At 44.7% G+C, this 14,681-nt stretch overlaps 2 protein-coding genes across 8 annotated transcripts in view; both read right to left on the reverse strand.

Annotated features, from left to right (window-relative positions):
* Positions 1–14,681, reverse strand: part of LOC127674161 (UL16-binding protein 1-like) — a 564,502-nt gene that overhangs the window by 385,167 nt on the left and 164,654 nt on the right. For 5 of the 7 annotated variants that reach the window (XM_052170013.1, XM_052170014.1, XM_052170012.1 and 2 more), the window contains exons 3-4: positions 1,530–1,762; positions 939–1,238 (exon numbers count right to left, since the gene is read on the reverse strand). In XM_052170013.1, the coding sequence (XP_052025973.1) occupies positions 939–1,238; positions 1,530–1,762 (533 nt within the window). Of the gene's footprint in view, positions 1–938; positions 1,239–1,529; positions 1,785–14,681 lie in introns of all 7 variants that reach the window. The other 2 variants (XM_052170017.1, XM_052170018.1) reach the window with 2 other exon arrangements.
* The window catches only part of LOC127674162 (UL16-binding protein 1-like), a 231,608-nt gene that overhangs the window by 216,325 nt on the left and 602 nt on the right, over positions 1–14,681 (reverse strand). The window lies entirely within an intron of this gene.

Consider the following 14,681-nt stretch of genomic DNA (forward strand, 5'->3'; position numbering starts at 1 on the left):
GGAAAGCAAAGCTCCTTTTTCTCAAGCATTAAATGTAATATATGACTGTCCTTGGGTTCATAACTATCACTTATAAGTAATTTTAAAAAATATTTTTCTTATTGCTTGAAACTATTTTTTAATTTAAATATATTTAGACCATATTCTTCTCACCCAAGTTCATCCAGATCCTCTCCTCCCTTCTCCCTACCCATGATCATGTGATGTTCCCTGGAGTAATTCATTTTCTCAGAGCTATTCCACTGAACAAAAATTATTTTCCCTTTTGCAGCAGGTATAAAGGATAGTTTGTTGTTAACCTTCACCTTGGTGGCTAGGTTCACAATAATTCATTTTTTTCATTTTTTAAAATATGTAAGACAATAAGACAAAAATTATCACATTGAAAACCAACAATATAGACAAATGGAAGGAAAACAGCCCAGAGACCACACAAACAAGAGTCAGAGACAAACTTGTTCCTGTGGTCAGGAATCTCAGAAACATTAATCTGGAACCCAGAACATGGGCTCAGAGCACCTGTGCAGACCCGTGCAGGCCCTGCACATGCTGCGTCAGTCCCTATGAGTTCACATCTGTGTTGATGCTGTGGATTCAGCAGGCCTTGCCTCCTTGGGGTCCTCAATGCCCTCTGGCTCTTACATTCATTATGTTTCCCCCTTCACAGCCTTCCCTGAGCACTGGAAGAAGGGATTTGTTGAAGACATCCCATTTAGGGCTGACTATTCCAAGGCCTCTTACTCTCTGCATAGAATATCTGCTGTGGGTCTCTATGTTTAAGCAAGACTTTTCTAAACACAGCACATTGGATCACTGAGATTGTCATGCCTGCATACTTGTATTTTGATATTCGTGGCACACACTTTCCTCCTCACTCCTTCCAGATCCACTCTCACCATGAGACATGCAGAGAACTTTCTCCCTGTCTTCCCAGTCACCTGTAGGCTCCGGATGGTCTTTCCAGTGTGACTTGAGCTCCTCAAGGCAGGTCCTGCAGTAACCCCGTGAAGTCTTGTCTAAGAAGGCAGCTATATCCCTGTCTTTCTTCCACATAGCCATCATCTTCTTGAATCTGGGATCCAGTTCAGTCCAGTTTCCAGTACTTGTGTCAACATGGAGCATATTCTTTCCATTGAGGCTAACAACACTGGATCCCCTGAAACGGTTGTCTCCTTCATACTGACAACAGATGTCAGCCTGCAGAGTGTGAGGCTCTGTGCCCACTGAAAAGAGATTGGCTTCTGGCCTTAGTTAATCCTGTCTGCCAACCCACCCTCCCTTCCCATCCTCTGACCTTGCTTTACCCTCCACATTTGCTCTTGCTACTGCGTGACTTAGATAGGATTAACAGTGATTCTTTTTTGTTTCTCCATTAAAACAGTAAATGTCCCTAATCTCTCACCCTGTTGATTCCAATGGAGGGGTGTTTGATATGCTCTTTTACTTATTTTGTAGCAGTGAGGATTTACTCTAAAACCCAGTGTATGCTGAGCTACATCTCCAGCCCTGTGGGACCAGTTGAAACTTACCTCTGATTGTGTTAAATTCCCCCCACAACTGAAGCAGCATCCCTTTGAAAATGTCACCTCCATGTTTCAGTGTGTCAACCTGTTTTTCACAGATCTTTGTGGCATTCAGGCTGTTCCCATGAGCACCAATGGCATGACACTTGTTATCCTTGTAGAGAAAAAAAGTCTGTCTGTTCAGTAGGCCTTGGACTTCATTTCTCCAATGTCCAGACTCTGACTTGACAACGTTGAAGCTGTTGCAAAGAGAGGCAGCCTCTGTGAAGGAAACATGCAGTGAGGTTAGGGGTGGTGAGCAAGGAACTCAGAGAAAGTCTGTACCTATGAAACCAAGAAAATCCTTATGGAAGGGTGGACTGAGAATGAGGGAGTGAGGGGCAGACGGAAAGGGGAGAGAAACAGAGAAAATTGACTCACCCTCCTTACACTCTGCTTCTCCCCACTGACACCTCTACCATTTTTAACTCTTCACATTTTCTTCCAACTTCTACACCTAAGCTTTTGAAGTTCATTCCTTTTGATTGCCTGAGGTTCTTTCTCATTTCATTAAAAAGGTTGATGGACATGAAATTGAATACTCTGCAGCCCCAGAACTCACACTTTGTTTGTGAACAAAAAGTCAACAAGGTCAACACTTTAAAGTGGATATGATAAAAGGAGCACAAATTTTCTCTAAGAAAAACTGCATTTGGAGCTGGGTCAATGGATGGACTGCATGAAGCTGAAGAAGGAGCAGTGGACCATGAAGGAGGACCAACTAAAGCAACACTGGCTGCCTCAGGCTGCTCCTCCTTGGAGGAAAGATGTAAGCAGAGCACAGTGACTGGGGAAACTATAAACTGCATTGGAAAAGGGATTCGTCCCTAAGGATGACACCAGGTTCCACTAAGAAGAGAGAACTCAGTGTGGAGGATGCTGATGGAGAAAGGAAAGAACAGAGGCCTGGCTTAACATTACAGACTCCATTCAGAAACATTGCCTCCCCTGCAAGCTTCCCAATGCTGACAATAAGCCAATAAAAAAAAAAAGGCTCCTGACAAGAGAGGTACCAAACCAGGTGCCCATTGGGAAATGGACTCCACTGAGGGAAAACCAGGCAAACATGGATCCGGGCCAACTTTAGTACCTGTGGCTTTTTCAGGATGGACTGAGGCCTTCCTCAGTGGTCAAGATGCTGGAAGACATCCTTCCTACATAAGGTCTGCCAGCTCTGTTGAGCCCTGATAATGGACCTGCCTTCACCTTTAGTGGCCTTTGTTCTCAGGCTAACTATGTTACCCAAAGCCTGTTTGCAGTGTCCCACACATAGGCTAAGGGAAGTCTGCCCCCAGCTGGCTCTGATTGGGAAATAAAGTTGCCAACAGCCAAGGGCTGGGCAGGGAGGCAAAGGAGGTAATTTGAGGATTCCTGGGGAAGAAATGAAGGGGAGAGTAGGCTATGAGAGGGGCATAGGACAAAGCACACCAGGAAGGAGCAGGAGGGTGAGAAGGCTGAAATGTAGGTTCAAAGGGGAAGAGGCCCCATGGGAGGGCTGCCCAGAAGGAAACAGGGCAGCAAAGGTAAAATGTAGATTTAGAAAGAATTGACTCAGGAATATTGGGGGAGTGTGTTAGCCATGCCTAGGCTTAGACAGGGCTCAGCCATTGAGCTAGCTAAGGGGTATTAAAAATGAGCCAGTGTATGTGCCTCTGTGTGTGTGTGTGACTGTGTGTGTCTGTGTGTGTGTGTGTGAGTGTGTGTGTCTGTGTGTGTATGTCTGCGTGTGCATGTCTGTGTGTATGTCTGCGTGTGTATGTCTGTGTGCGTGTCTGTGTGTATGTGTCTGTGTGTATGTCTGTGTGTGTATCTGTGTGTATGTGTCTGTGTGTGTGTATCTGTGTGTGTGCCTGTGTGTGTGTGTGTGTCTGTGTGTCTCTCTCTGTGTGTGTCTATGTGTATATGTGTGTGTGTGCCATTCATTTGTGAATTGAAAACACTTGGGAAGGTGGATAAAAGCACATACTTGTACCTGCCTGGGAGCATAGAGTGGTTTTAGTATTTACTGCATCATTTTCTGCTCAAGTAACACAGGGAATAGCCGAGACCATTGGGGTGGATTAGAAATTTCATCGTACTTACAGGACCCAAAGTTCAGAACAGGTAGAAAGGATTCATAGAACTCTGAAAGAGATGCTTATCAGATTAACCCACGGAGACTGGTGGGGACTGGGTGGCTCTCCTCCCCTTCACCCTCTATAGGGTCAGGAATATGCCCTATACCTTGGAAATGAGTCCCACTTTGAGATGATGAATGGGAGACCCCCTCCCATGATTCCCAAGATAAAATCAGATATAATGGCTGAAGTGACTGCTAGACATACATTTGACTCCCACAGTGCCATGGCGTATATCCAGAAGGCCCTCTGGCCACACCTGAGAGCCAGCTCTGAGGCTGCTCCTTTATCTCCTCCTCATAATTACCTACATGCTACTGGGTACTTGTGATTAGACATTAGAAACCACCATGGAAAGGACCTTAGGTAGTTGTGCTGACTGCACCACCACTCTTAAGGCAGACAGAATCATCACCTGGATTCACGACAGCCATGTAACTGATTCAGATGCAGATATTTACACCCAACAGAAGCTGCTAACCCCTGTGGTTGAATTAGGGAGATGCTGAAAGAAGCTGAGGAAGAGGGCAACTCTATAGGAGGATTAGCAGTCTCAACTAACCTGGACCCCCTGACACTGGGACACCAACCAGGCTGCATATACCAGCTGATATAAGGCACCCAACGCATATACAGCAGAGAAATGCCAGGTCTGGGTTTAGTCAGAGAGGATGCACCTAACCCTCAAGATACTGGAGGCACTAGGGGTTTAGAGGTCTCATGGTGTGGGAGATGGGGGTGAGGGCATCTTCATTGAGGAAGGAGGGGGAAAGATATAAGACTGATAACCATAGTCCAGGGGACAGAGTTGTTTCTGCAGAAACCTTAACAATGACTCATCTGAAGCCAGTGCTCCAGCTCTAGATGAACCATGTCAAGACATGTACACAGAACTAAGGTTCCCCTCTGTCCTCTCATCAGGATGTCTGAGAGAGTCTTGGGACTGCCTGGCTCCCCACAGGCTCTGGGAATGGAAACCACATCAGAGTTAGCAGCAGGTGGCGTTCCTTGCAGAGTCATCTCACCAAGCCTATTAACATTAAGACATGGCCCAACCATCTCCAGTGGGGACATCTACAGGAGACATCTACAGTGAGGGCATCCACAGGAGACATCTACAGTGAGAACATCTACAGTGAGGGCATCTACAGGAGACATCTACAGTGAGGACATCTACAGGAGACATCTACAGTGAGGACATCTACAGGAGACATCTACAGTGAGGACATCTACAGGAGACATCTACAGTGAGGACATCTACAGGAGACATCTACAGTGAGGACATCTACAGGAGACATCTACACTGAGGGCATCTACAGGAGACATCTACAGTGAGGACATCTACAGGAAACATCTACAGTGAGGACATCTACAGGAAACATCTACAGTGAGGACATCTACAGGAGACATCTACAGTGAGGACATCTACAGGAAACATCTACAGTGAGGACATCTACGGGAAACATCTACAGTGGGGACATCTACAGTGAGGGCATCTACAGGAGACATCTACAGTGGGGACATCTACAGGAAACATCTACAGTGGGGACATCTCCAGACTGAAAGGCAGAGCTCACTCACACTGGAAAGACTCACAGCTCAACACCAACTTCAAGTGATCAAAACTGCTCTGAAAGTAGGAAAACAGCCACAACTCACCAAAGGGACCCAAGTCTTTACAGGAAATCAATGAGAAAACAGAAGCAAGAAAGGAAAAAGATGGTTGTTTTTCCAAAGTGAAGTTCATCAATTTTGAATGATTAAAATTTCTTCCTGATGACTAGCCAAGATCCTACCCGGGGACAAAGCCTCTTTGTGTAAACACCATTGACAGGCCATACCTACAAAACCCAGGTATGCTACCTGCAGATCTTCTCTTCCCTGTCTGTTCCCCAAATCCAATCCCCCAGTCTCAGACCCAGCTCTTTCAGTAGAGCACACATAGCATCTCTCCCTGTCCCAACCCCCAGCTCTCATCTCAGGTTGATCACACAGGTCTTCCCCTGCTGCTCCCTCACCCCTTTAGTTGCTCATTTCAACAAACTCCCCCCCCCCCCCCGCCCCTGACTCCAGCAGTGCCCTGGGACCCTGCTAATGTAAGGATCACTTTGCCAGGGCCAGAAGCAGGGTGAAGGTGGACCTCCATTTCTCCATTGATCCTGAGATCCAATCCCACAGTCTCCTCCCCAGATCTATGGGTAGAAATCATCTGGGATCTCCCTTCCTCTCTGACCCCAACCCCAAGGAATCACAAAGACCTTCTCTTCCAACCTTCCTTTCTCCAGCTCATTCCAGTATCCCAGTTCCAATACCAGTAATCATTCCCCATGAACACACCAGCTGAGCAGGCCAGGGAAACAGAAAATATACAAACACCGTAATCTCCATAAATCTAGAGAAGAAACAGAAACCATGGAACAAATCACCCACAGGTTAAAAAAAAAAAAATAGTCCATACATCAGCCTCCATATCTATAATTATCCCAAATCCAGATGCCTAGATGCCAAAGCAAAAACACAATCAGTAACAGCCAGGGCAATACGTCTCCATGAGAGCCCAGCTATTGCACCACACCAGGCCCTGAATATTCCAGCACAAGAAAAATATCTTAAAATCAACTATATGAAGGTAGTAGAGGCCCTTACAGATGATACAAATAAATCCCTTAATGAAATTCAAGAGAATACAAACATGAGATACATTAGGCAAGGAAAACATTAAATATAAAACATTCCAGACAAAGAAGATTCATAATTATTCCATTCTGATAGAACTGCAGGGACACAAATGGAAAACAGCCTGAGTAAAAGGAGGTCCAGAAACAAGGGCAAATTGGGATCCAGCTCAAGGGGAGGCCCCTGGCACTGACTATTACTGAAGCTATGGTGTGCTCATAAAAAGGGGAATATCATGACTGCCCTTCAAAAGACCCAACAAGCAGCTGAAAGTATCAGATGCAGATATTTACTCCCAACAGAAGCTGCTAACCCCTGTGGTTGAATTAGGGAAATGCTGAAAGAAGCTGAGGAAGAGGGCAACTCTATAGGAGGACCAGCAGTCTCAACTAACCTGGATTCCCTGACACTGGGACACCAACCAGGCAACATACACCAGCTGATATCAGACACCCAACATATATACAGCAGAGGACTGCCAGATCTGGATTCTGTCAGAGAAGATGCACCTAACCCTCAAGAGACTTGAGGCCCTAGGGAGTATAGAGGTCTGGTGGTGTGGGAGATGGGGGTGGGGACGTCCTCATTGACGGGGGGCGAGGGGGGGTGGTCAGAGGGTGGACAAGGGGGGGAAGAAATCTGGACTGTAGAAAAAGATTAAACGAAATTTAAAAAATGATCATATAAAATTTTGAAAATTATTATATAAATTAAGTGAAGCAATAAGACATATTCTTTACTGTCTAATAAGAGTTTGGCAAATGAAGGCCATCATTATAATAATCTTTTGAAACTAAAATATATTTTAATGTTTTGAAAACTAAAAAAAAAGAAGAAAGTAAGAAAGAAAGAAAGAGAGATGGGCGGCGGCGGCGGCGGCGGCAGCAGCGGCAGCAGTGGCTGCTCCAGCTGAAGGGCCATCAGCAGTGGAACCAAGGCGTCACAGGGACCAGTTAGGCCCTGCGCCCACGACCACTGACCTTCGCTGACCAGCCGGACAGCAAGCAGCTGCAGTTGTGCGGCGCCTTTCCTGCACGGAGGCCACTTCAGAACTCGGCCTCCCACCAGTCAGGAGAGGAGGATCCATCTTGGTTCCGTACTCCAGGAATCGGACAGACTGAGGTACACAAACATAATCCGAGGCCAACACCGCGGTGGTCTGAGCCCGACGGGCGTTGGCCTGCACCCAGGCTCTGGGCGGGTCGGGGGGCCATCGGGGTGCCAACCCAACCAGGAGGTTTTTTGCCCAGGCCTGCGAGCGCGCCGCCGCCATTTTGCCTGCAGGACGACAGAGAGCTCAGGCGGGCAGACCTGTAACAGGCATAGCCTAAGGCTAACAAAGCGGGGGTCCAGGCCCCAAAAGGCACAGGACTGACCCCAAGAACTGGGCGGCTTGGTGGGCCATCTGTGAGTCAACCCGCCCAGGTGATTGTTAGCAAAGCAGACTCTCCCGGCGCTTTCAGGGAGCGCGGGCGCACACGCCCGCCATCCTAGTCACCTGGCAAACCCAATTAACAGTCAAAGCCGTAGGGGAACTTTGCTCGGACCTTGGCCTCCCAGGCTTTTGCCTGGACTCAGGGACTGGGCGGCCAGGCTAACCTTGTGTGCGATAGCCCGGTTGGCAGATCGGCTGCCCAGCGGAGTGAGCGGAACTCAGGGGAGGTCACAGTAGCATACACCGTCGGCACTCCCTGGGAGTGCACACGGGCTCCATCTGCTCCACAGACACAATCTGGGGCAAGGCCTCAGGCAGAAGCCCTTAGCTCTACTCTCTCCGCTTCCGGATCCAGATCAGTCTGGGCGGCAGCATTACATCTCCAAGTCCTGCAAGTGGCTAGCTGGGCTTCCGGGCGGCCAGCTGGGAGAAGTCAGTGTGCTCCAGTGAATCCAGCGGGCCCCAGCGGGAGCCTTCGGGTGCCTGCTTTGGGATCTGAACAGCCTGGGCAGCAGCACACTGTCTACAAGCAGTGCAGGAGGTAAGCTGTGCACCAGAGGCCAACTGGGAAGGGGCAGCTTGCACTGGTGAGTCTAGCACTGACAAGATAAACTAACACCAGTGAGATCTAGATGGCAAAAGGCAAACGCAGGAACGTCACTAACAGAAATCAAGGCAATATGGCAACATCTGAACCCAATTCTCCTCTACCAACATGTCCTGGATACCCCATCACACCAGTAAAACAAGATTTGGATTTAAAATCACTGGTCATGATGCTGGTACAGGAACACATGAAGGTCATACATAAAGAAATTCAGGAGACAATGGATCAAAAGGTAGAAGCCCTTGCAAGGGAAACACAAAAATCATTGAAAGAAATCCAGGAGAATACAAAAGCCAACAAGGAGGAAATGCAAAAAACACTTAAAGAAATACAGGAGAACTTTGCTCAACAGGCTGAGGTCATGAAAGACGAAACACAAAAATCTCTTAAAGAAATACAGGAGAACTTTGGTCAACAGGCTGAGCTCATGAAAGAGAAAACACAAAAATCTCTTAAAGAATTACAGGAAAACACAAACATGCAAGTGAAGGAGCTAAGCAAAACCATCCAGGATCTAAAATCAGAAGTAGAAACAACTAAGAAAACTCAAAGGGAGACAACTTTGGAGATAGAAAGCCTTGGGAAGAAATCAGGGGACAGAGATACAAATATCAACAACAGAATACAAGAGATAGAAGAAAGAATCTCAGATGCTGAAGATTCCATAGAAACCATGGACTCAACAGTTAAAGAAAATGCAAAATGCAAAAAGCTTGTAACCCAAAATATCCAGGAAATCCAGGACACAATGAGAAGACCAAACCTAAGGATTATAGGCATAGAGGAGAGTGAAGATTTACAACTTAAAGGGCCAGCAAATATCTTCAATAAAATTATGGAAGAAAACTTCCCTAACCTAAAGAGAGAGATGCCCATGAATATACAAGAAGCCTACAGAACTCCAAACAGACTGGACCAGAACAGAAATACTTCCCGTCACATAATAATCAAAACACCAAATGTTCTAAACAAAGAAAGAATACTAAAGGCAGTAAGAGAAAAAGGCCAAGTAACATATAAAGGAAGACCTATCAGAATCACAGCAGACTTTTCACCTGAGACTATGAAGGCTAGAAGGTCCTGGGCAGATCTCATGCAGACTCTAAGAGAACACAAATGCCAACCAAAACTACTATATCCAGCAAAACTCTCAATCACCATAGATGGAGAAACTAAGATATTTCATGACAAAACCAAGTTTACCCAATATCTATCCACAAACCCGGCCCTAAAAAGGATAATAGGAGGACAACACCAATACAAGGAGGGAAACTTCACCCTGGAAAAAGCAAGATAGTAACCTTTCATCAAACCCAAAAGAAGTTAAGCATTCAAATTTAAAAAATAACGTCAAAAATGATAGGAAGTAACAATCACTATTCCTTAATATCTCTTAACATCAATGGACTTAATGCCCCAATAAAAAGACACAGACTAACTGAATGGATACGTAAACAGGACCCTACATTTTGCTGCTTACAGGAAACACACCTCAGGGTCAAAGACAAACACTACCTTAGAGTAAAAGGCTGGAAGACAATTTTACAAGCAAATGGTCTCAGGAAACAAGCTGGAGTAGCCATTTTAATATCAGATAAAATTGACTTTCAACCCAAAGTCATCAAAAGAGACCCTGAGGGACACTTCTTGCTGGTCAAAGGAAAAATACAAAAAGAAGAACTGACAATCCTGAACATCTATGCCCCAAATGTAAGGGCACCCTCTTTTGTAAAAGAAACTTTATTAAAACTAAAAGCACACATTGCACCTAACACAATAATTGTGGGTGACTTCAACACTGCACTTTCCTCAATGGACCGATCAGGAAAACAGAAACTAAACAGGGACACAATGAAACTAATTGAAGCTTTGGACCAATTAGATTTAACAGATATATATAGAACATTCTATCCTAAAACAAAAGAATATACCTTTTTCTCAGCCCCTCATGGTACCTTCTCCAAAATCGACCATATAATTGGTCACAAGACAGACCTCAACAAATATAAGAAGATCGAACTAATCCCATGCCTCCTATCTGATCACTATGGAGTAAAAGTGGTCTTCAATAGCAACAGAAACAACAGAAAGCCCACATACACGTGGAAACTGAACAATATTCTACTCAATGATACCTTGGTCAAGGAAGAAATAAAGAAAGAAATTAAAGACTTTTTAGAACACAATGAAAATGAAAACACAACATACCCAAATCTATGGGACACAATGAAAGCAGTGCTAAGAGGAAAACTCATAGCCCTGAGTGCCTCCAAAAAGAAAATGGAGAGAGCATACATTACCAGCTTAATGACACACCTGAAAGCCCTGGAACAAAAAGAAGCTATTTCGCCCAGGAGGAGTAGAAGGCAGGAAATCATCAAACTCAGGGCCGAAATCAATCAAGTAGAAACAAAGAGAACCATACAAAAAATCAACAATACCAGGAGCTGGTTCTTTGAGAAAATCAACAAGATAGATAAACCCTTAGCCAGAATGACCAAAGGGCACAGAGAAAGTATCCAAATTAACAAACTTAGAAATGAAAAGGGAGATATAACAACGGAAACTGAGGAAATCCAAAAAATCATCAGATCCTACTACAAGAGCCTATACTCAACACAACTGGAGAATCTGGAGGAAATGGACAATTTCCTTGACAGATACCAAATACCAAAATTAAATCAGGACCAACTAGACCATCTAAACAGTCCCATAATGCCTAAAGAAATAGAAGGAGTCATAGAAAGTCTTCCAACCAAAAAAAGCACAGGACCAGATGGCTTCAGTGCAGAATTCTACCAGACCTTCAAAGAAGAGTTAACACCAATACTCTTCAAACTATTCCACAAAATAGAAACAGAAGGAACACTACCCAATTCCTTCTACGAAGCCACAATTACGCTGATACCAAAGCCACACAAAGATCCAACAAAGAAAGAGAACTTCAGACCAATTTCCCTTATGAACATCGATGCAAAAATACTCAATAAAATTCTTGCCAACCGAATCCAAGAACACATCAAAACGATCATCCACCATGATCAAGTAGGCTTTATCCCAGGAATGCAGGGTTGGTTCAATATACGGAAATCCATCAATACAATCCACTACATAAACAAACTCAAAGAACAAAACCACATGGTCATTTCATTGGATGCTGAAAAAGCATTTGACAAAATTCAGCATCCCTTCATGCTTAAAGTCTTGGAGAGAACAGGAATTCAAGGCCCATACCTAAACATAGTAAAAGCAATATACAGCAAACCGGTAGCCAGCATCAAACTAAATGGAGAGAAACTTGAAGCAATCCCACTGAAATCAGGGACCAGACAAGGCTGCCCCCTTTCTCCTTATCTTTTCAATATTGTACTTGAGGTACTAGCTCGGGCAATTCGACAACATAAGGAGGTCAAAGGGATACAAATTGGAAAGGAAGAAGTCAAACTATCATTATTTGCAGACGACATGATCGTCTACCTAAGTGACCCAAAGAACTCCACTAGAGAGCTCCTACAGCTGATAAACAACTTCAGCAAAGTGGCAGGTTATAAAGTCAACTCAAGCAAATCAGTGGCCTTCCTATACTCAAAGGATAAGCAGGCTGAGAAAGAAATTAGGGAAATGACCCCCTTCACAATAGCCACAAACAGTATAAAGTATCTTGGGGTGACTCTTACCAAACATGTGAAAGATCTGTATGACAAGAACTTCAAGACTCTGAAGAAGGAAATGGAAGAAGACCTCAAAAAATGGGAAAACCTCCCATGCTCATGGATCGGCAGAATCAATATAGTTAAAATGGCCATTTTGCCTAAAGCACTATACAGATTCAATGCAATACCCATCAAAATCCCAACTCAATTCTTCACAGAGCTAGAAAGAGCAATTATCAAATTCATCTGGAACAACAAAAAACCCAGGATAGCTAAAACTATTCTCAGCAACAAAAGGAAATCTGGGGGAATCAGTATCCCTGACCTCAAGCAATACTACAGAGCAATGGTGTTAAAAACTGCATGGTATTGGTACAGTGACAGACAGGAGGATCAATGGAACAGGATTGAAGATCCAGAAATGAACCCACACACCTATGGCCACTTGATCCTCGACAAAGAGGCTGAAAACATCCAATGGAAAAAAGATAGCCTTTTCAACAAATGGTGCTGGTTCAACTGGAGGTCAGCATGCAGAAGAATGCGAATTGATCCATCCTTGTCTCCTTGTACTAAGCTCAAATCCAAATGGATCAAGGACCTCCACATAAAGCCAGACACTCTGAAGCTAATAGAAAAAAAACTGGGGAAGACCCTTGAGGACATCGGTACAGGGAGAAAGTTTCTGAACAGAACACCAATAGCGTATGCTCTAAGAGCAAGAATTGACAAATGGGACCTCATAAAATTACAAAGTTTCTGTAAGGCAAAGGACACCATCAAGAGGACAAATCGGCAACCAACAAATTGGGAAAAGATCTTCACCAATCCTACATCAGATAGAGGGCTAATATCCAATATATATAAAGAACTCAAGAAGTTAGACTCCAGAAAACCAAACAACCCTATTAAAAAATGGGGTACAGAGTTAAACAAAGAATTCTCACCTGAAGAACTTCGGATGGCGGAGAAGCATCTTAAAAAATGCTCAACTTCATTAGTCATTAGGGAAATGCAAATCAAAACAACCCTAAGATTTCATCTTACACCAGTCAGAATGGCTAAGATTAAAAATTCAGGAGACAGCAGGTGTTGGAGAGGGTGTGGAGAAAGAGGAACACTCCTCCACTGCTGGTGGGGTTGCAAATTGGTACAACCACTCTGGAAATCAGTCTGGCGGTTCCTCCGAAAACTGGGCACCTTACTTCCAGAAGATCCTGCTATACCACTCCTGGGCATATACCCAGAAGACTCCCCACCATGTAATAAGGATACATGTTCTACTATGTTCATAGCAGCCCTATTTGTAATTGCCAGATGCTGGAAAGAACCCAGGTATCCCTCAACAGAAGAGTGGATGCAAAAAATGTGGTATATCTACACAATGGAGTACTATTCAGCCATTAGAAACAATGAATTCATGAAATTCTTAGGCAAATGGATGGAGCTAGAGAATATCATACTAAGTGAGGTAACCCAGACTCAAAAGGTGAATCATGGTATGCACTCACTAATAAGTGGATATTAACCTAGAAAACTGGAATACCCAAAACATAATCCACACATCAAATGAGGTACAAGAAGAAAGGAGGAGTGGCCCCTGGTTCTGGAAAGACTCAGTGAAACAGTATTCAGCAAAACCAGAACGGGGAAGTGGGAAGGGGTGGGTGGGAGGACAGGGGAAGAGAAGGGGGCTTGCGGGACTTTCGGGGAGTGGGGGGGCTAGAAAAGGGGAAATCATTTGAAATGTAAATAAATTATATCGAATAAAAAAAAAGAATTGAAAAAAAAAAAGAAAGAAAGAAAGAAAGAAAGAAAGAAAGAAAGAAAGAAAGAAAGAAAGAAAGAAAGAAGAAAAAAAAGAAAACCTGAGTAATCGACTGAGTATCTGATGTAGAGGGACGTATAACATGCTTGCCAAATTGGAATAATTCTTGACCTGACGTTTATAGAAAGACTGACTTCTGTCCAAATGAACCATTACCTGGTCTGCCTCCAGGGGAAGGAGTCTAGACAGGCCCAGGGGCAGGGGCAGAAGCCTCCACATGCCCACTAAGCACCATTTAACTGTGTTGTCACCCAGTGAAGGAAGGGCTTAAAGCCCTTTTCTGAGGGGATAGTGAGGCAGGACAGGGAAGGGAGGTGAGCTGGGTGGCAGGTCAACATTCACCAAGTGGGTTGTAAACCTTGGTGTGGTGGCTCAGGACCTTAATTCTTGTATCTGGGTGCAAATTTCTAGTTAAAGGCTAGCCTGGGTCACAGAACGAACTCTTTTACCAAAAGCCACAGACTTTGGGTGGGAGGGGTGGGAATGTGTGGGGCAGCTGCTATAATCTGGTGGAGCAACTGAGAAGTTCAAAATCAAAATGGCCAGAGAACTCCCAAAGAGAGAACCAATTTTGGTAAAGCGGGGCGGGGAGGGGGTGGGGTGAGGACTGGGGAGGGAATGGGGTAAGAACTAGAACAAACTTGGGATCTAGAATCTTCTGGAAAGAGTCTGTGGGCTGAGGGTTCCTGTCCTCCCACACTGTATCCCAGGATTCCCCTTGGGTTCCTTTCCCAGGGAGACACTGGCTAGCTCCAGACAGACACAGCTCTGCTGCCCCCCTCCCCCACCACAGGCTTTGGAAA

Source organism: Apodemus sylvaticus, chromosome 23, assembly GCF_947179515.1.
Source record: "Apodemus sylvaticus chromosome 23, mApoSyl1.1, whole genome shotgun sequence".
In the NCBI taxonomy this organism is placed as follows: Eukaryota; Metazoa; Chordata; class Mammalia; order Rodentia; family Muridae; genus Apodemus; species Apodemus sylvaticus.